This window comes from Artibeus jamaicensis, unplaced genomic scaffold, assembly GCF_021234435.1.
Source record: "Artibeus jamaicensis isolate MK-2021 breed Jamaican fruit bat unplaced genomic scaffold, CSHL_Jam_final contig_464, whole genome shotgun sequence".
Classification (NCBI taxonomy): domain Eukaryota; kingdom Metazoa; phylum Chordata; class Mammalia; order Chiroptera; family Phyllostomidae; genus Artibeus; species Artibeus jamaicensis.
This window is the reverse complement of record NW_026521842.1, coordinates 15,757,923-15,778,653: the sequence shown is the minus strand read 5'-3', so window position 1 is coordinate 15,778,653 and position 20,731 is coordinate 15,757,923. Positions and strand designations below refer to the sequence as shown.

At 45.5% G+C, this 20,731-nt stretch overlaps 1 protein-coding gene across 6 annotated transcripts in view; it reads left to right on the top strand.

Moving 5' to 3' along the window:
• Window positions 1–19,915, top strand: part of ZFHX3 (zinc finger homeobox 3) — a 242,925-nt gene extending 223,010 nt beyond the window's left edge. For all 6 annotated transcript variants that reach the window (XM_053666738.1, XM_053666741.1, XM_053666740.1 and 3 more), the window contains 3 exons: window positions 3,093–3,195; window positions 4,398–9,827; window positions 13,988–19,915. In XM_053666738.1, the coding sequence (XP_053522713.1) occupies window positions 3,093–3,195; window positions 4,398–9,827; window positions 13,988–15,666 (7,212 nt within the window). In that variant the 3' untranslated portion in view covers window positions 15,667–19,915. The remainder of the gene's footprint in view (window positions 1–3,092; window positions 3,196–4,397; window positions 9,828–13,987) is intronic.
• Window positions 19,916–20,731: the final 816 nt, after the last annotated feature.

The window sequence follows — 20,731 nt, the reverse complement described above, 5'->3', positions numbered from 1 at the left end:
GAGTGGAGTAGGAGAGCAGGCAGAGGGAGATGTGTGCATGCGTGTGTTCTCTGTCCTGATAGCAGGATTCAGTTAGTTGAGGGCCTCTGAGGTTTGGACACGTTTGGGATGGCTTTGGTTATACTGTAGCCAGGTTCTGTCCTCTCAGACACCCACATGCTCCAGTGGTCCCAGTGAAAAGGAAGGTCTTTACACAACTGTGCGCAGCAGTTAAATGGTTGCCTTTCCAACAGACTTCCAGCTCTCCATTAGAGACTGGTTGGAATAGTCTGAACCTTACACACAATCGGAAAATGAGGGGGTGGGCCAAGGTAGGTAAGTGCTGAAGAGACTCTGCATTGGGCCAATTCTCCTCTTCAGTGAACAGAACTCAGTGAGCTGTTGGCAGGACTAAACTTATGGCTTTAAGAAAAAGCATGCAAACTCTGAGGAAAGCTTTGGGAGCTCCTAGGACAGGGAAGAATGGACACAGGCACAGAAGGGCACGAGTGTCCAAGAGTTGACATGGGGCCCTCCGTAGCATGTGCAGCAAGGAGGCTTCCGTTCTCAACCTCGCTGTTCAGACACACGTGCAGAGAGACCCTACCAGCATTTCTAGATCCTTAGGATTCCCTTTAGGGATATTCCTTTTTGCCTTCTGAGAATTTCTTGCTCATTAAAATTTTATGTACCAAGGCTTTTTTTCTTCTCAGGGAGGGCTTGGGTATCCTAGAGATGAGAAGATGCAGGTAGATAAAAGTAATTACTTAAACACATATGGGGCAAGACTTACAGGTTTGGAGGCCCAGATTAAGATGCAGAGGAGCATGTGAGGTTGATGATTATATTTCGGGGAGAGTTAATTGATGGAAGGTGAAGGCAGACAAAGAACTGCTGCTTACTGCCTTCTTGAATCCCAATCAGGAATTATGATTAAAGTCGCGGGGAGACAACAGAGGGCTGATGAATTGGTGTCTTTTTTTTTCTTTTTTGCCGTCATTCACACTTGATTGACTTCAACCTTTCAAGTGCAAAAGTCTCTCTTTTCCATTATTATTCATAGCCATCTGAGTTTTTCTAATTAAAGTGTATGAAAACAATTACTGATCCATCGTACTGAGTCTGTTAGAGGGGATGTCTGCCTTACTGTAATGCGTATAAAAAGCCCACAGTTTTCTATAATGATGTGCAGCTGAGGTGTTAGATAATTTTATTCTTTTTTACTCTGTAGGGCTTTTTTTTAATTTCTCATGATTCATTTTTTATAATTCCGAAAGATGCTGGGAAAGAACTGATCCTGCAGCTACGCTGAGAAAGGAGGTGGGAGGGAGTCTTTTTTCCTTCCCCGTTCTCCTCCTCTTGCCCCCAGCCTTGTGCTCCCCCTCTTCTGAGGACTATAAATTAATCCGTGACCTTTCACTTCTTGGACTCCCGCTGGACTCCCCAACCACACTGGTCAGAAATGCTTTCCATTAAAAAGAAAATAGATGGAATGAGTTTGGCAATCTCCACTCCATTCCTAACGATTCATCAGCAGCCTTAACCAGCTGCTGACGAGGTTTGTGTGAAGGTGCAGATGTCTGAGAGCAGGAATTCTGGCGTGCGTGTTCACGTGCCATGCACCTGCTCTTTGTAAGCCTGGGCGCTCTCAGAACTCCTCTGCATAGTGCCTGCTGCGTAATTTTTGCACCTCCTAGCATCTGGGTTACCAAAATTATTGTAACACCCTTACGTGGGTTGGTGTATTACCTTTTTGGTGTCGATGTGGACAGTTGTCTGGGTTTCCTCAAGCAGTTGAGCACATCACTGATGATTCTAATACATTAGCAGCTATTTTGATCAAGGCCAAGATCTTAAAACTATTAAAAAGTTAAAAAGTATTTAATTTTGAACATTAATCTAGCGGTTCTAGTCATTGCAACAAGTGAATATATTATCGTGATACCTGTGTTGCTGATGGAAAAACAATGCTTCCGAGTGGGGCCGGGCACCGTGCAGAAGTGTTAGTGGTGACTGTAGTGTCCGTTACTGGAACCTCAAGGTCAGTTCATTTCTCAGGCTGTCATCGAACAGAAGATGCTTTGTAGTTCATTTTGGAGTATCATCACCAGGCACCTTCCCACCCTATAGCTGGCAAAGGGATATTACTAGTTTTAAAGCGAAGAACCTTCTCTCTTTACATTGGATATTGAGGGATGTTTATCACATCAGCGCGAAGTGAGTGGTAAGCTGTTTGGACAGGCGTCTGACCAGGTGGCAGGGAAGCCTAGAGAAATGTCTGAGGATCTGACCTAAAACTGCAGTTGGTTTGAGCCAGGCTAATTCTGGAACTGTTCTATTAGGAAACAATGGTCATGATCAGAGTGGGGCTGCGCTGTTGTAGAATGCTGTGGGGGGGGCGCCCTCTACAGCAGAGACACTGGCCAGAGGCTCCCTCTGATGCTGTGTACGTTGGGCAAAGACTCCAGAAGAAATCCTGGTTTAAGGGAGTCCTAAGAAATGATCAATTGCACTTGATCTCAGCTTGCAAAGGGTTACAGAATGTTGTTTCCTGGAAAATCTGCCAATGTGTCTGCGTGTCCTTAGCCCTCCTTTGTTCTCTTCTCCTTACCCTTTCCTTTGCTCTTATTCCCCTCCTCTTCTTGCCTGAATACATTTTGAAAACAGTACTACAATGCTCCCTCTGCTTCAAGATTACAGTGTACTTTACTAGGTATGATTTAATTAGGGCCCTTATTATGTTTTCAGCAGCTTAAGGTGGGCCTTTCAACTTATCTACCTAATTGGTTGCACAAGAAGTTTCACAGCCCATGACAAAACATTGTCAGTGATCAAAGTCAAAATTCTGCATAAAGGAAAAATATTAATAATAAGATTATTCTTCAAGTGTGCACTGCTAATTATGTCCAGAATGTAACCGTAGAAACACTTTTGACTGATGTTAGCTTTGTCTAATAAACATGAATCTTCAGTGAGCTATGAAAAGTGACACCTCCAGCTTTACACTGGTGAAGGCTAATTTTGCTTATTAAATAATTTTTACGCATTTCCCTATTCTGTGTCTCTTTCGTCTCCACTTGACTCTCCTCGTTTCTCTGCCTCCCGTTCCTCAGGTGACCACTCCTGAGATGGTGATGCCCAGCAGCATGTTTCTCCCAGCAGCTGTTCCAGACCGAGATGGAAGCTCCAGTGTGGAGGAGGCAGGGAAACAGCCTGGTCAGTGCCATTATTCTGGACCCCTGCAAATGGAAACAAAATGAAATGCTGGGCCAAAATCTTCAAAGAGCAAGGGTGCTAAGAATCCTTTACAGTACTCCTATGATGACTATAAAATTAAAAGATGAGGGGCACTGTTGTCAGCCACTTCAGACTCTGGTTCTTGGCAGGTATTTGTGTACTGTTCATGTGGTTTAAAGAGAGAAAATCAGATAAAAACCAGTGGGATTTCAGTGGCCGCACGTCCCCTTAGGGAGTGAATACCAGAGACTCAATCAATAGGCCCATAACTCACCGCCCTAAGCTGTTAAACACTCCATGTCTAAGGACTTGATTTTTAGGTGCTTGTGGATCACATGTGTGATTTCAGGGCACTGGGTTAGTTGTCTTTCTAAGACCTGCCTCCACACTAGGTTCTCTAAGTCTTCTGGGATTGCCTCAGGACACAGCATAGTGGTGCATTTGGAAGGAAGGCTGTCATGTAGGGATGATGGTGGTGCTCCATGGCGCGTCCTACCTCGATGGACCCTGAGACCTCCATTTATGAGGTTCTCCTCTATTGTTCACCTACTGTCAGCAGCTAAGATTTAAGTTGGGGTCCTTTGTGATTTTCCCATATTAGGCTGTGGACAGATCTGAGAAGGGGTCAGAATATTTATGGGTGTGATGATCTCATGTAGGAAAAATTGACTGCATTTTAATAATTTGCCACTTGAATGTTCATTGCTTATTGAATAGAGATGACAGTCAAAATGCCTAAAAAGTAGATTCCAAAATTTCTTGGACAGTCCTTCTAAATTCCCCACAACTCAAAACAGCATTAATTCACATATTCTACAATACTGATCCACGTAAAAGATGAACGCACTCTAAAATTAGTAACCTTCAAATCAGTGCTTGAGAAACTGAGGATTCCAAGTCAGCCATTCCAGTATTGTTTAAAAGGCAGACCTATGATATGATACGAGCCTATCAGGAGTCAAAACTTTCTGTATTTCCTTTTAGTCCTCTGTTCATGTGTACTTGTGCTCTTTGGGAGAGGGAACTAAAAGCAGGAGGCTGTGTGGGGACATTTAGGTTGGGCATTTCCTTCTTGGTCAGATTCTGTGTTTGTGAGGCCTTGCTAGGTAGACAGTTCTAGATGCCATCACCCTTGAAACAAAGCCCTCTTTATTATTGGGCTTAATTTTTTTTCCCCACAGAAACCTCAGAGGATTCTGGAAAGAACATCTTGCCTTCCGTGAGCACAGAGCACAGTGGAGATCTGAAACCCTCTCCTGCTGATCCAGGCTCTGTAAGAGATGATTCTGGATTCCTGTGCTGGAAGAAGGGGTGCAACCAGGTTTTCAAAACTTCTGCAGCTCTTCAGACTCACTTCAATGAGGTTCACACCAAGAGGCCTCAGCTACCTGTGTCGGATCGCCACGTGTACAAGTACCGCTGTAATCAGTGTAGCCTGGCTTTCAAGACTGTTGAAAAGCTGCAGCTTCATTCTCAGTACCATGTGATCAGAGCTGCCACCATGTGCTGCCTTTGTCAGCGCAGTTTCCGAACTTTCCAGGCTCTGAAGAAACACCTTGAGACAAGCCACCTGGAATTGAGTGAGGCCGACATTCAGCAGCTTTATGGTGGCCTTCTAGCTAATGGGGACCTCCTTGCAATGGGAGACCCCACCCTGGCTGAGGACCACACCATAATTGTTGAGGAAGACAAGGAGGAAGAGAGTGACTTGGAAGAGAAACAGAGCCCGACAGGCAGTGACTCTGGGTCAGTACAAGAAGATTCAGGCTCAGAACCGAAGAGAGCTCTGCCTTTCAGAAAAGGCCCCAACTTCACCATGGAGAAATTTCTAGACCCTTCTCGCCCTTACAAGTGTACTGTCTGCAAGGAATCTTTCACTCAAAAGAACATCCTGTTAGTGCACTATAACTCTGTCTCCCACCTACATAAGTTAAAGAGAGCCCTCCAAGAATCAGCAAGTGGTCAGCCAGAACCTACCAGCAGCCCAGACAACAAACCTTTTAAGTGTAACACTTGTAATGTGGCCTACAGCCAGAGTTCCACTTTGGAGATCCACATGAGGTCTGTGTTGCATCAGACCAAGGCCCGGGCAGCCAAGCTGGAGGCTGCAAGTGGCAGTAGCAATGGGACTGGGAATAGCAGCAGTGTCTCCTTGAGCTCCTCCACCCCAAGTCCTGTGAGTACCAGTGGCAGTAACACCTTTACCACAACCAACCCAAGTAGTGCTGGCATCGCTCCAAGCTCCAGCTTACTTAGCCAAGTGTCCACTGAAAGTGTAGGGATGCAGCCCCTGGGGAATCCCATCGGTGCCAACATCACTTCCCCTTCAGAGCCCAAGGAGACCAATCGGAAGAAACTGGCAGATATGATTGCATCAAGGCAACAGCAGCAACAACAGCAGCAGCAGCAGCAAGCACAGACACTGGCCCAGGCTCAAGCTCAAGTTCAAGCTCACTTGCAGCAGGAGTTGCAACAGCAGGCTGCCCTGATCCAGTCTCAGCTGTTTAACCCCACCCTCCTCCCTCACTTCCCCATGACCACCGAGACCCTGCTACAGCTGCAGCAGCAGCAGCATCTTCTCTTCCCCTTCTACATACCCAGTGCCGAGTTCCAGCTCAACCCCGAGGTGAGCCTGCCGGTGACCAGCGGGGCCCTCACACTGACTGGGACAGGCCCCGGCCTGCTGGAAGATCTGAAGGCTCAGGTTCAGATCCCACAGCAGAGCCACCAGCAGATCCTGCAGCAGCAGCAAAGCCAGCTTTCTCTGTCCCAGAGTCACTCCGCCCTCCTACAGCCAAGCCAGCACCCTGAAAAGAAAAATAAATTGGTCATCAAAGAAAAGGAAAAAGAAAGCCAGAGAGAGAGGGATGGTGCCGAAGGGGGAGAAGGCAATGCAGGGCCAAAGGAGTCTGTGCCAGATGCCTTGAAGGGCAAAGAGAAGAAAGAGTTGGCACCAGGGGGTAGTTCTGAGCCTTCCATGCTTCCCCCACGCATCGCCTCAGATGCCAGAGGGAATGCCACCAAGGCCTTGCTGGAGAACTTTGGCTTTGAGCTGGTCATTCAGTATAATGAGAACAAGCAGAAGGTACAGAAGAAGAATGGGAAGACGGAGCAGGGAGAAAATCTGGAAAAGCTCGAGTGTGACTCCTGTGGCAAGTTATTTTCCAACATCCTGATTTTAAAGAGTCATCAAGAACATGTTCATCAAAATTACTTTCCCTTTAAACAGCTGGAGAGGTTTGCCAAACAGTACAGAGAACACTACGATAAACTGTACCCCCTGAGGCCTCAAACCCCAGAGCCGCCACCACCTCCCCCTCCCCCTCCTCCCCCCCCACTTCCTGCAGCACCACCTCAGCCTGCATCCACGCCAGCCATCCCTGCGTCGGCACCACCCATCACCTCACCTACAATTGCACCAGCCCAGCCATCCGTTCCGCTCACCCAGCTCTCCATGCCCATGGAGCTGCCCATCTTCTCGCCACTGATGATGCAGACGATGCCACTGCAGACCTTGCCGGCCCAACTACCCCCTCAGCTCGGACCTGTGGAGCCTCTGCCTGCAGATCTGGCCCAGCTGTACCAGCATCAGCTCAATCCAAGCCTGCTCCAGCAGCAGAACAAGAGGCCTCGCACCAGGATCACGGATGACCAGCTCCGAGTACTGCGGCAATATTTCGACATTAACAACTCCCCCAGTGAAGAGCAGATCAAAGAGATGGCTGACAAGTCTGGGTTGCCCCAGAAGGTGATCAAGCACTGGTTCAGGAACACTCTCTTTAAAGAGCGGCAGCGTAATAAGGACTCTCCTTACAACTTCAGCAATCCTCCTATCACCAGCCTGGAGGAGCTCAAGATTGACTCCCGGCCCCCTTCACCGGAACCTCAGAAGCAGGAGTATTGGGGAAGCAAGAGGTCTTCAAGAACAAGGTTTACTGACTACCAGCTGAGGGTTCTACAGGACTTCTTCGATGCCAATGCTTACCCAAAGGATGATGAATTTGAGCAACTCTCTAATTTACTGAACCTTCCAACCCGAGTCATAGTGGTGTGGTTTCAAAATGCCCGACAGAAGGCCAGGAAAAATTATGAGAATCAGGGGGAGGGAAAAGATGGAGAGCGACGTGAGCTTACAAATGATAGGTATATTCGAACAAGCAACTTGAACTACCAGTGCAAAAAATGTAGCCTGGTGTTTCAGCGCATCTTTGATCTCATCAAGCACCAGAAGAAGCTGTGTTACAAAGATGAGGATGAGGAGGGGCAGGATGACAGCCAAAATGAGGATTCCATGGATGCCATGGAAATCCTGACACCCACCAGCTCCTCCTGCAGCACCCCGATGCCCTCACAGGCTTACAGTGCCCCGGCACCGCCAGCCAATACAGCTTCCTCCACTTTCTTGCAGCTTACAGCAGAGGCTGATGAACTGGCCACCTTCAGCTCAAAAACAGAGGTGAATGAGGAGAAACCAAAGCAGGCTGAACCTCCCAGTGCACAGCCAAACCAAACCCAAGACAAACAAGGACAACCAAAGGCAGAGCTGCAGCAGCAAGACCAGCCAGAGCAGAAGACAAATGCAGCCCAGCAAAAGCTCCCGCAGCTGACTTCCCCCCCTTCATTACCACAGCCTCCTCCACAAGCACCTCCCCCTCAGTGCCCCTTGCCCCAGTCGAGTCCCAGTCCTTCACAGCTCTCTCACCTGCCACTTAAGCCCCTCCACACATCAACTCCTCAACAGTTGGCAAACCTACCTCCTCAGCTAATTCCCTACCAGTGTGACCAGTGTAAGTTGGCATTTCCATCATTTGAGCACTGGCAGGAGCATCAACAGCTTCACTTCCTGAGTGCACAGAACCAGTTCATCCACCCTCAGTTTTTAGACAGGTCACTGGATATGCCTTTCATGCTGTTTGACCCTAGTAACCCTCTCCTGGCGAGCCAGCTGCTCTCTGGGGCCATACCTCAGATTCCAGCAAGCTCGGCCACTTCTCCTTCAACTCCGACCTCCACCATGAACACTCTGAAGAGGAAGCTGGAGGAAAAAGCCAGTGCAAGCCCTGGTGAAAACGACAGCGGGACAGGAGGAGAAGAACCTCAGAGAGACAAGCGTTTAAGGACAACTATTACACCAGAACAGCTAGAAATTCTCTACCAAAAGTATCTCTTGGACTCCAATCCAACTCGAAAGATGTTGGACCACATTGCGCATGAGGTAGGCTTGAAGAAACGTGTGGTACAAGTCTGGTTTCAGAACACACGTGCCCGGGAAAGGAAAGGACAGTTCCGGGCTGTGGGTCCAGCCCAGGCTCATAGGAGATGCCCTTTTTGCAGAGCCCTCTTCAAAGCCAAGACTGCCCTCGAGGCTCATATCCGGTCCCGTCATTGGCATGAAGCCAAGAGAGCTGGCTACAACCTAACTCTGTCTGCAATGCTCTTAGACTGCGATGGGGGACTCCAGATGAAAGGAGATATTTTTGATGGAACTAGCTTTTCCCACCTCCCCCCAAGCAGTAGTGATGGCCAAGGTGTTCCCCTCTCACCTGTGAGTAAAACCATGGAGTTGTCTCCCAGAACTCTTCTTAGCCCTTCTTCCATCAAAGTAGAAGGGATTGAAGATTTTGAAAGCCCCTCCATGTCCGCAGTTAATCTAAACTTTGACCAAACTAAGCTGGACAACGACGACTGTTCCTCTGTCAACACAGCAATCACAGATACCACTACTGGAGATGAGGGCAACGCAGATAATGACAGTGCGACAGGAATAGCAACTGAAACCAAATCCTCTTCTGCGCCCAATGACGGGTTGACCAAAGCAGCCATGATGGCAATGTCTGAGTATGAAGATCGGTTGTCATCAGGTCTGGTCAGCCCAGCCCCAAGCTTCTACAGCAAGGAATATGACAATGAAGGTACAGTGGACTACAGTGAAACCTCAAGCCTTGCAGACCCCTGCTCCCCAAGTCCTGGTGCAAGTGGGTCAGCAGGCAAATCTGGAGACAGCGGGGATCGGCCTGGGCAGAAACGTTTTCGCACTCAGATGACCAATCTGCAGTTGAAGGTCCTCAAGTCATGCTTTAATGACTACAGGACACCCACCATGCTAGAGTGTGAGGTCCTAGGCAATGACATTGGACTGCCAAAGAGAGTTGTTCAGGTCTGGTTCCAGAATGCCCGGGCAAAAGAAAAGAAGTCTAAGTTAAGCATGGCCAAGCATTTTGGTATAAACCAAACAAGTTACGAGGGACCCAAAACAGAGTGCACTTTGTGTGGCATCAAGTACAGCGCTCGGCTGTCTGTACGTGACCATATCTTTTCCCAACAGCATATCTCCAAAGTTAAAGACACCATTGGAAGCCAGTTGGACAAGGAGAAAGAATACTTTGACCCGGCCACTGTACGTCAGTTGATGGCTCAACAAGAGTTGGACCGGATTAAAAAGGCCAATGAGGTCCTCGGACTGGCAGCTCAGCAGCAAGGGATGTTTGACAACGCCCCTCTTCAGGCTCTTAACCTTCCTACAGCATATCCGGCACTCCAGGGCATTCCTCCTGTGTTGCTCCCTGGCCTCAACAGCCCCTCCTTGCCGGGCTTTACTCCATCCAACACAGGTGGGTTCTGCTCTGGGTGATTCTGTCAGCATCACGTAGCTGCCTCAGTTAGCACTTTATTCTGTGGCTACTGCCCATACCCTCTGTTGGGGCAAAACTTCAGGTGCCTTCCATTGAGTCTCCCTATCTAGGGGTACATGGTTCGTTGGCTTCATAGTTCAGGTGTGGCACCTTGTGGTTGAATTGGTCTCGTCTGAAACCATCCTTGTGCCCTGTATTCAACGGCACAACCAGGGTGTGAGCTATAGGGAAAAACTTTTGAGAATCCTGCCATATTAGATCCTGGGGTATTTTTTTCAAAAAAGAAGCTTCTATCAAAAAACCTTCTATTCAGTGCTTTTGGAAATCCTGATCTCTTCTAGATATTTGTTGAAAATATCAGACATTTGAATATCTAGCTACTTCTGGATTACACCCTATGGAAACTTGTTCAAGAGAATTTAAACACCTGGTTGCCCTTACCTGTGGTCCCTGCCCTGCTTTTTAGCGCACTACTGTGGCAGAAGAACTGCTCTCAGGTGTCTCCTTACTACTGGGATTCTCTTCTAGCCAGAACAATAGTGACTGTGGTACTCATATGTTGGTACTCAAATGTACTGACCAGGAGTCTTATATTGAGCAATGTGGTTTTGAATTTTGACATATTTATGTTAGTATCCCCAGACAAAAAAATGTTAATGGTAATTTTTAGGGATATTTAATCACTGCATCATTTCCTTTTGCCTGTTGCCCTTTCTTCCCTCCCCTCTGTTCAGAGTCATGTACTTGGTACTCTTATTATTTTTCCACTCACTGAGAAGTTTCACAGTTCTCTTGTTTCTCTGTCCTCACCCATCTTCTGTGGATCCACTTCTTTCTTAAATTGGACCTTTACCTCCACAACCCTATGAGACTTAGGCACAAGTCAGCAAGTTCTCCCCAGGGCCTACACTGCCCAGTGCACATTCACCAAAGGAGAGTTCTCCAAAGTGCCTCCTTGCCTGAAAAACACGTCCCTGTTTCTGGGGGTGAAGCATTCCTGCTAATTCACAGAGCAGTCCTGGCTGAATTAAATGCACGTTTTACAATTCTGGCAGTGTTTTACAGAACTTGAGGCCATCTTATTCCTGGTTTCTTATCCAAAGAAAAGAACAAGAAAGGAAAGCATTAATATGTAAAGTCGTTGCTTATATGTGTTGGCAAGTTAATGTCAAAGAAGGATGCTCAAGCCACCTAGACATAAGCCAAGAAACAAGCTACGGAAAGTGGTGAGACACTGAATTACCCTTGCAACCCAGGACCTAGGCAGAGGGGCTTGGGAAGGCCCAATATTTCATAACAATGTGGAAAAAAAAACCAACTAGAATCAGAATGTCTGATCTATTCCCCTTGTTTTACAGATGAGAAAACTGAGGCCCAGAGAGGTCAAGACCATACAGCAAGCTAGAGTAGGAGCCAGAGCTCCCACCCAGGCCTCCAGGCTCCCAGTGCTATGTGCTCCTTCCACAACACCCAGTATGAGCCAGTCAGTCAACAGGTATCTGTTTAGTGCTACTCAGGTTCAGCCCACTTAAGAGTGGACTCAAGATAGAAAGATATGCTCTTAATAATTGAAGGCAGTCAGGCATACCCCAGTTACCATCTTTGGGCTATACTGAAGCTCACAGGAGCACTCGATCTGGAAGAGAAGAAACTTGTGTTTAATATGTCAGGCCCAATGGTAAGCTTTTCCCATGTGACCATGTAACTCCCTACAATAATTTACTGTGGAAAGGTGAAGTTCCAAGCAGTCAGCAAATGGGCCCAAGGTCACATGGCAGTTGTATGTCAGCCATAACCATATGGTATCAATCTGACTCGAGGTGTATGCCTAGGTCTCAGGGGATGAAGTGCCTTGCTTGGTTTTGACTTTATAGATGAGAAAACCAAGGCCAAAGAGTTACCATGAGAATATCCTGAGCTACCATAATCAATGTGGCTAGTGCAGAGCTTGGTTAAATAGCAAGAGTTCAGCAAACATTTGTTAAAATTTTGAACCTTTTATGTAGATTGTTAGTTCAAGATACAGAAAGCTAGTTTAAAGCCTTCTGACCTGGATCTTTGTCCTGAAAGCCTGATGTCACAAAAGATGTGGAAATCTCTAGCTGTTGCTTCCTTGTCTTTCTGTTTCAGCATCTTTTATGCCAGTTTAACCAATGAGCCTTTATTGAGTTTTTCTGACTCAGACTTACTTTTATCCTCTAGTTTCAGCTCCTTGTGTGCCTTGAGGAAATTGGATGTTTTGATCTCAATGGCCCTTTCTGCTGTTTTGGAAGAGTACATTAATGATGCTACGTAATGCCAAGGGAAGCATCCTCCTTGGCTATACAAACACTAGTGAATATTTTCCTGGGATTGGTAACTTGAGACACCTTTTTTCTCATCATATGAAATATGACTGTTTTTAAATGCAGTGTTCAGTAAATTTGACTGTTTAAATGCCCAGTAAACAATGTTCCACTGTAGCCTGAAGTCAACAGCGTCTTCACCCACTTTTGGGCTTCAGAGTTTTTTTCTTATAAGGAGTATCACGTAGTGGCACCCCCTACCACAGCTTTCTGGCAGAAGGTGATCCAAATAATGGTGAGAGGCCATAGGATGTTTGATTTTACGTTTTGGTGCTCTTTGAAGTGAAGGGGATGTACACTGTTCTAGTTTAGTGGGTGTGGCAAATGCAAAGACGATCTGAAGGCTGCTACCCATGAATTCTTCTCAATTCTTTTCTCAGCATTTCATCACCCAGCACATCCTGTTCCCCCCTCCCCTACCCCTGCACCATAACGCTGTCCTCCTTCCCCACCATCTCGCTAGTCTTCACAAACCTATAGTTTGCCTGTAGTAAAGTGATGTACAGGTGTATAGTAAGGAGCTTGGCAGTGTCACTCTCGCTGCTCGGGGTGCATGCTGCCTCTATAAATGGCTCACTGTAAAACAAAAGCTGAACACTGTTTTCACATTTTGCCTTTTTTCATAAAAGTGTGAAAATCCTTTCCGGATCTCTTTCAGTTAGTAAAAACAGGTATTGATGTAGATCTTTAATAAAAGCAAAATGGCATGAAGTTGAACTTTTGAAAAGCACCTGTACCAGCAGCAGCATCATTTCCATGACCCTGGAACATAATACTCAAATCGGAAGAGTATGGGTTAGGGAAGATATTAGACTCTGGGCTGCGTAGAAGTTTTACAGGTAGCGATAGATTAGGCCTGCATGTGATTGAGGATGGGGCCGTACCCGCTGTGGGTCTAGAGACATGGTCCAAGACCTTTGCCATACATAAGCAGTGATTCCTGATGCAGGTTCTGATGTCTTTGGAATTGATGGTGACAGCACTATGGGCTGTTCTATTTCTGACATGTTTCTCTCCTCTTCCTGTGGCTGGTTTCTCAACCCTCCACAGCCCTAGCACTGAGTGTCATCCAAACAGGGGCAGGAAGAGAAAATGTTCATTTCTCTAGCAGACTCCAGAATCCTATTCCTAGATGGTTATGTCAAAGATTTTGTTAAAGCAGATCAGCTGAGCCAAGGCATCTGAACAGTTTTCCCTGAATGGATTGTTTGTATTTCTTCCCATTTCTCCTCCTCTCTCCACCCTCTTAACATGACCATTTGGCTGCAGCAATGGAAGTTCACAGTGTATATAGCCTGTTTTTTGTTCTCATGGTCTTGGTGCTTGGCCAGGTTCCTTGCTTTCCTTCACTCTCTTCTGCTGTTGCGTCTCTCCTCCAGACAACTTCTGGTGAGATCTCTTGGCTGTAGTATTTCTGTGAAGCTTTGATGAAGGCCTTCCATACCAGCTGGGAACAGCTAGTTTGGGGGCCTCCAGACTAATTGCCTTGGGCAGAAAGAATGGTAGCTGGAAGCTTGGCAAAGAAGATATGAACTAGTGGGGTGAGTGTGACAATGGCAGGAAGGTGTTTGGCTGAAAGGGGAAGTATGGGAGCTGACCCAGGACTGGGTCTGGATTAGAATACAAGGCTCTCCAAACCTGAGCCTGTTTGATACCTCTGTTGAAAACATCAGTCTTGAGAGGATCTTTCAAGTCTAACCCTTGAGACCTGGTGCCGGTGACACAGGTCAAACATCTTGAGCTTCAGTCTCATCACCCAGACTGACACATGATTTCTGTCTTTATTCTTTTCAGCTTTAACGTCTCCAAAACCGAACTTGATGGGTCTGCCCAGCACAACAGTTCCTTCTCCTGGCCTCCCCACATCTGGATTACCAAATAAACCGTCCTCAGCGTCGCTGAGCTCCCCAACCCCAGCACAAGCCACCATGGCGATGGCCCCTCAGCAACCCCCCCAAACCCAGCAGCAGCAGCCACAGGTGCAGCCGCCGCCAGCAGCCCAGCCGCCACCTGCCCCGCAACTCCCGCCACAACAGCAGCAGCAGCAACGCAAGGACAAAGACAGTGAGAAGGTAAAGGAGAAGGAAAAGGCACACAAAGGGAAAGGGGAAGCCCTACCTGTCCCCAAGAAGGAGAAAGGAGAGGCCCCCACAGCGACCGCAGCCACGATCTCAGCCCCGCTGCCCACCATGGAGTATGCAGTGGACCCTGCACAGTTGCAGGCCCTGCAGGCAGCCTTGACTTCGGACCCCACAGCGTTGCTCACGAGCCAATTCCTTCCTTACTTTGTACCAGGCTTCTCTCCTTATTATGCCCCCCAGATCCCTGGCGCCTTGCAGAGTGGGTACATACAGCCTATGTATGGCATGGAAGGCCTGTTCCCCTACAGCCCTGCGCTGTCACAGGCCTTGATGGGGCTGTCCCCGGGCTCCCTACTGCAGCAGTACCAGCAATACCAGCAGAGTCTGCAGGAGGCGATCCAGCAGCAGCAACAGCAGCGGCAAATACAACAGCAGCAGCAGCAGCAGCAGCAAAAAGTGCAGCAGCAGCAGCAGCCCAAAGCAAGCCAAACCCCAGTCCCCCCTGGGGCTGCTTCCCCAGACAAAGACCCTGCCAAAGAATCCCCCAAACCAGAAGAGCAGAAAAACGCACCCCGTGAGGTGTCCCCCCTCCTGCCGAAACCCCCCGAAGAGCCAGAAGCAGAAAGCAAAAGTGTGGACTCCCTCTACGACCCCTTCATTGTTCCAAAGGTGCAGTACAAGTTGGTCTGCCGCAAGTGCCAGGCGGGCTTCGGTGACGAGGAGGCGGCGAGGAGCCACCTGAAGTCCCTCTGCTTCTTCGGCCAGTCTGTGGTGAACCTGCAAGAGATGGTGCTTCACGTCCCCACGGGCGGCGGCGGTGGCGGCGGCAGCGGCGGTGGCGGCAGTGGCGGCGGCTCGTACCACTGCCTGGCGTGCGAGAGCGCGCTCTGTGGGGAGGAAGCTCTGAGTCAACATCTCGAGTCGGCCTTGCACAAACACAGAACAATCACGAGAGCAGCAAGAAACGCCAAAGAGCACCCTAGTTTATTACCTCACTCTGCCTGCTTCCCCGATCCTAGCACCGCATCTACCTCGCAGTCTGCCGCTCACTCAAACGACAGCCCCCCTCCCCCGTCGGCCGCCGCCCCCTCCTCGTCCTCCGCTTCCCCCCACGCCTCCAGGAAGTCTTGGCCGCAAGTGGTCTCCCGGGCTTCGGCCGCGAAGCCCCCTTCTTTTCCTCCTCTCTCCTCATCTTCAACGGTTACCTCAAGTTCATGCAGCACCTCAGGGGTTCAGCCCTCGATGCCAACAGACGACTATTCGGAGGAGTCTGACACGGATCTCAGCCAAAAGTCCGACGGACCGGCGAGCCCGGTGGAGGGTCCCAAAGACCCCAGCTGCCCCAAGGACAGTGGTCTGACCAGTGTAGGAACGGACACCTTCAGATTGTAAGCTTTGAAGATGAACAATACAAACAAATGAATTTAAATAAAAAGTTAATAACAAACCAATTTCAAAAACAGACTAACTGCAATTCCAAAGCTTCTAACCAAAAAAAGGAAAAAAAAAAAAGAAAAAAAGGAAAAAAAAAAGAAAAAGCGTGGGTTGTTTTCCCATATACCTATCTATGCCGGTGATTTTACATTCTTTTCTCTTTTTTTTAATATATTTTTTAAAAGCCCACCCCAAACCCTGTTGCATTGTGTCCTTTTGAAGGTACTATATTGGTCTGGGAAACAGAAGTCCACAGGGCCTCCCTAACGTCTTCGGAGCTTAAACCCCTTGTATATTTGCCCCTTTTCAACAAACACCCCACGTTGATAGCACAGAGGAGCCCGGCATGCACTGTATGGGAAAGCAGTCCACCTTGTTCCAGTTTTAAATTTCTTGCTATCTTAGCATTCAGATACCAATGGCTTGCTAAAAGAAAAAAAGAAATGTAATGTCTTTTTATTCTCAGGTCAATCGCTCACACTTTGTTCTGTTTTCAGAATCATTGTTTTAAATTTTTTTTTCTTGTTTTCTTTGTTTTTGTTCCAGAAAAAAATTTTGTTTCTTAATTTAAAAACGGGCAGAAAGTATTCGAGAAAAACAATGTGAACTGCTTTAGCTTTCTGGGGATTTTAAGGATAGCTTTTCTGCTGAAGCCAATTTCAAGGTGAAAAGTTAAGCACTCCCACTTTCAGAAAAAAAAAAACCCACACACAAAGAGTGTTGAGGACTTGTAGCTTAAAAAAATAAGTTTTAAAAACTGACTTTCTGTATTTATGATAGATATGACCATTTTTGGTGTTGAGTAGATTGTTGCATTGGAAATGAACTGAAGCAGTATGGTAGATTTAAAAGGAAAAAAAAACCTTTTGTGTACATTTAGCTTTTTGTATGGTCCAGCTGACAGCTCCTCATTTGATGTTGTCTTGTTCATTCCTAGCAGATAGATTGCAATCCGTTGATTCACCTAAACTTTTCTCCCCTTTGTCCCTTAATTCCACTTTCTCTTTCCTCCTCCCACCTCCCATCCTATAATCTCCCACTTAAGGTAGCTGCCTTCATTTCTTAGGGGGTAGCTGCAGAATTATTTTATAAAACTAAAAGAATTTCAAAGGGTTCTAGGGGTCATTAGGATCCTCACAGATTATTTTTGGTTGGGGAGTTGAAACTTTTTTAAAGGCATATAATTCTAGTTACCTGTGTCTGTTAGCCTTGTGCGTTTTCTAATTTATCCTTCCTTTGGCTTTTCTTTTCACCCCTTTTTAATCTCCTTGTTTGGTAGATGCTTCAAATATTCTTTTCCTAAGCGAAAACATTTGTTTCGATTTGTGTAATTGGACTGTGTACTTTTCTTTTCTAAAAAAGTTTTTGGTTAGGGGTTTGGTTTTTGTTTTGTTTTCTTTCCTCTCAGAAAAAGAAATTTCATGCTTTAAATAAAATCCAAAGACACACCCTTTCACTGCTGATGCAGAAAAAAAGGGAAAGGGTTCTTGTTACTTGAGAATTTGTTTCTGATTTAAACAAACAAGACTTAGTTTAATAAAAGAAAGAGTAAAACAAAAGATTCCCAGGTTGTTATATGCTTCTTCTGTAAGCAGAGAGGCAGTTGTTGATGACAATTCCATATACCAAAAGACACATTTTTTACTTCAAAGTTTTGTCCTTGTGTTAGGCAGTCTGAGTGGTGAGTGATCCAGAGCGCGGCCAACAAAGAAGCAGATAGCAATGTACCGAGAGCAGAAAAAAGAAAGAGGCACTTGTGTTTATGTTAATATCTGTATTCCTGTAACACACAACACAACGGCACCATACACCCTTTCTCATCTAAAAAAAAAAATGGTCTGAACTTTGAAAGGAAAACTTTGTGCTGCTATAATGTAGATTTTGGAAACAAATAGATGCTTTGCTGTTTCACTTTCATAGCCAAACATCAACAGAAACAATCTCCCCTTGCCCGGAATGTGTGAAATCCTTCTCCCCTTCATTCTCTTCCTTAGGTTTCAAAAGGGAACTGTGAAGACTGTGAATGCAGGTTCCATTGGTCACCTTTCGGGCTTCTTTCCCCACTGCTGAAGCCACTCATCAACTTTGCAAAAGACTGGAGCATTCCAAGATCTGAAAATGGATTTCTCTTTTTTCTCTCTTTTCTTTTTTAGCCGGGACTATTTTATTTTTATGAATTTGTTTTTAGTTTATGAAAGAGTAGATCCTGAACTGTTGTATATATTTCTAACTAGGCTGATGCACAGTGCAAATTCCTTTTTTAATTTTTTAAGTAGAAATACTAAAGAATACCATCTAACTATTCATACCAGTATCCAGTTGTAGCATAAGGTGTCAAAAACAAGTACGCAAAACATTTGCTGTTTCAACAAACTTTTGTTTTAACAAGAAGTCCTGTATTTCTCCCTGTGTTTGAGATGAACATTTTTAAATTTTAAAGTTGTACAGTTTTTGTTTTCCATTATTTTATCTTGTTTGTAACTCTATGAAATATATATATATTTTTTGCCATTTAACTGTTGTATGTTACTCTGTGTCTGTATCATATAGAAAAAAATTGTTTGTTTTTGGTTCTTTATGTGATACCAATTAACAATTTAACACTAGCTTTACCTGTCAAATTCTGGTAGGTCTTTTCTGTAAACATTTTTTAAAGAAAGATACTGCTTGGTAATAGTGCAATTTCTATCCCTTTCCTGCCCCCCTCAACTTTAAGTTCATTTCCTTGTAATGTTGCCACCCCTCCCCTATGGTTTTTTTTTTTCCTTTTTTCTCTCTCTGTTTTGAGCTACTATGCCATCCTCCCTCTGTGAGACAGAGTGACTGTCAGTGTTTTTGTTATGCCATGCCTTGACCTGTGGGTGTATTTGGCAAAGCAAGGTGGTTGGTTGGGTAGATAGGCTAAGCATGCTTCCACCAACTAGTGTTCCTCAGAGGGGATTATGTGGTGGTTTCGACCTGGAGTTGGCTGCACACTTAATGCTTTTCCTCTACAACTCTACTGCCCACAGAGATGTTCATTCAAAAAGGAAAAAATAATTCTCAGCATTAACCCAGAAGTAGCAAAGCAGTCAGTGATGGTGAAAATTAGAAGGCAAACATGAGCTTAAGATGTTTGTGGGCTAACATCCACCCTGACTGTGACCAGTATCATTTACAAAGCATGAGTTCACTACAGTGCTCAACTGTTTAGACTGGTCTCCTTCAGAGAATTTACTCCTGTTTGCTGCATAGTAGGTAGCTGAATAGGCTATCTCAGCTCACTTTTTAAATTAATTCTTCACGTCCGTTCACACTTCATGTTTTGGTTGGTGGGATTTTTTTGTTTTGTTTTTTTTCAAGTACTCCATAGTGTGGGTTGGTGATAGACATCAGTCAGTCTCACAGCACCACTGACCCACAAGATGGGAGTTATTTCATCCATTGTTCCTCTGTCCTTCCAAAAAGAAACTTAAGAAGAAAACACACACATAAATGGAAAAGTTTAGGAAGGTTTTTTTTAAATTAAAAACTATTTAAAGAGATGAATGTGGCCAAAGTTTTACAGGATTGAAAGCAAAAGTAAAACAGACGGCATGTGTTTAACCCTGAGTTTATCAGGCATGGCAGGAAGTTGCAGGAGAGAGAGGCAGTGACCCAAGCCAGTGCACTTGATGTTCATGGACATATATTTTTTTTTAAATAATAAATTAAATTAAAACATTTTAAATAGAAGCATAAATTGAGTTGGTTGGTTGTTGGCGCTGAGATACTGCCCACTGTGAAACAAAGCTTTGACTAGATTTTTTGTTTGTTTACTTTTGGGGGGGCGGGGGGGCAAGTTTGGGTAGGAAAGAAAGCATAAATGAACGTGACCCTGAGGTGAAGAGGTATATGAACAGCCTTTGCAATGTACAAAAAAAAAAACAAACAAAAACAAAAAAACAAAAAAAAATAGAGCAAGTGAAACCAAAAATGATGTTCTTGGTGTTTTTCTATAATGTAGTCTTGTTAGCTTTTTTGTTACTGTAACAATGCTGATCTCGAACTGTACCAAAATACATGGAGACTAACAAACAGAACCACATGGAACTTTCAAACTGAAAAAAAATTTGTCACAAAAACTTTGTTGTCATAGTTAAGTTGATTGTAGATGGTAATTGAATATACTCCTTTGAAAATATTTCATCAAGTATGTTTCCTGCTCATTGTGATACATTAAAAAAATATGAGCAAAAGTTCTTGGCTCTGTCAGCAGACTTTGTGTTTGTGCATGTGTGATAGAGAGGTTGATGACCACTGAAGTGTAAATTTGAACAGTATTGAGGTTGGGGGTACAGGGAGACTGATTCCAAGGTACATAAACTCCTGGGAAATGGGGCTTTGTAGTCCTTGTTTTCTGGCACTCATTCAAGTATCAGAGGTTTTGGTCATGAAGCTGACTAGCTTATTTTATTGAGAAGAGTAAGTCTGATAGCTTAGATAATATTTGGCCCCAGAGAGCCCTAATAGCCCTTTCATTTTTATTTTTGGAAGAGCTTTAAAATTCATTTTTAGAGAGGAAAGAGGAGGGAGAGAAACATCAATGTGTGGTTGCCTTTCGCAGGCCCCCCTACTGAGGACCTGGCCTGCAACCCAGGCATGTGCTGACAGGGAATCAAACTGGTGACTGGTTCTCAGGCTGGCACTCAAGCCACTGAGCCTCACCAGCCAGGGCTATCACTTACATTTTTAATTCAAGAATGTTAGACACTTGACACAACCATAAGCAAAAAGTTTCCTGATGGTCAGGAGAGAGGTAAGTTCAACTCTGAAATGGGAAGTGGATCCAGTGTTTATGACAGGAGGATAAAAAAGGTAAGTTGAATTAAGTGGATTATTGATTACATTTACCTTTCCTAGAAAAGGACTTTCCTAGCTCCCTGTTAGAGCAGAATTTGAGATAAGAACAGCCTGTAAAATAGTAGCAGCATTAGTAATTCCTACATACAAGAGAATACTGTCCTCTTATGCCTGAAAATCATTAATAAGGAGTACAAGATCA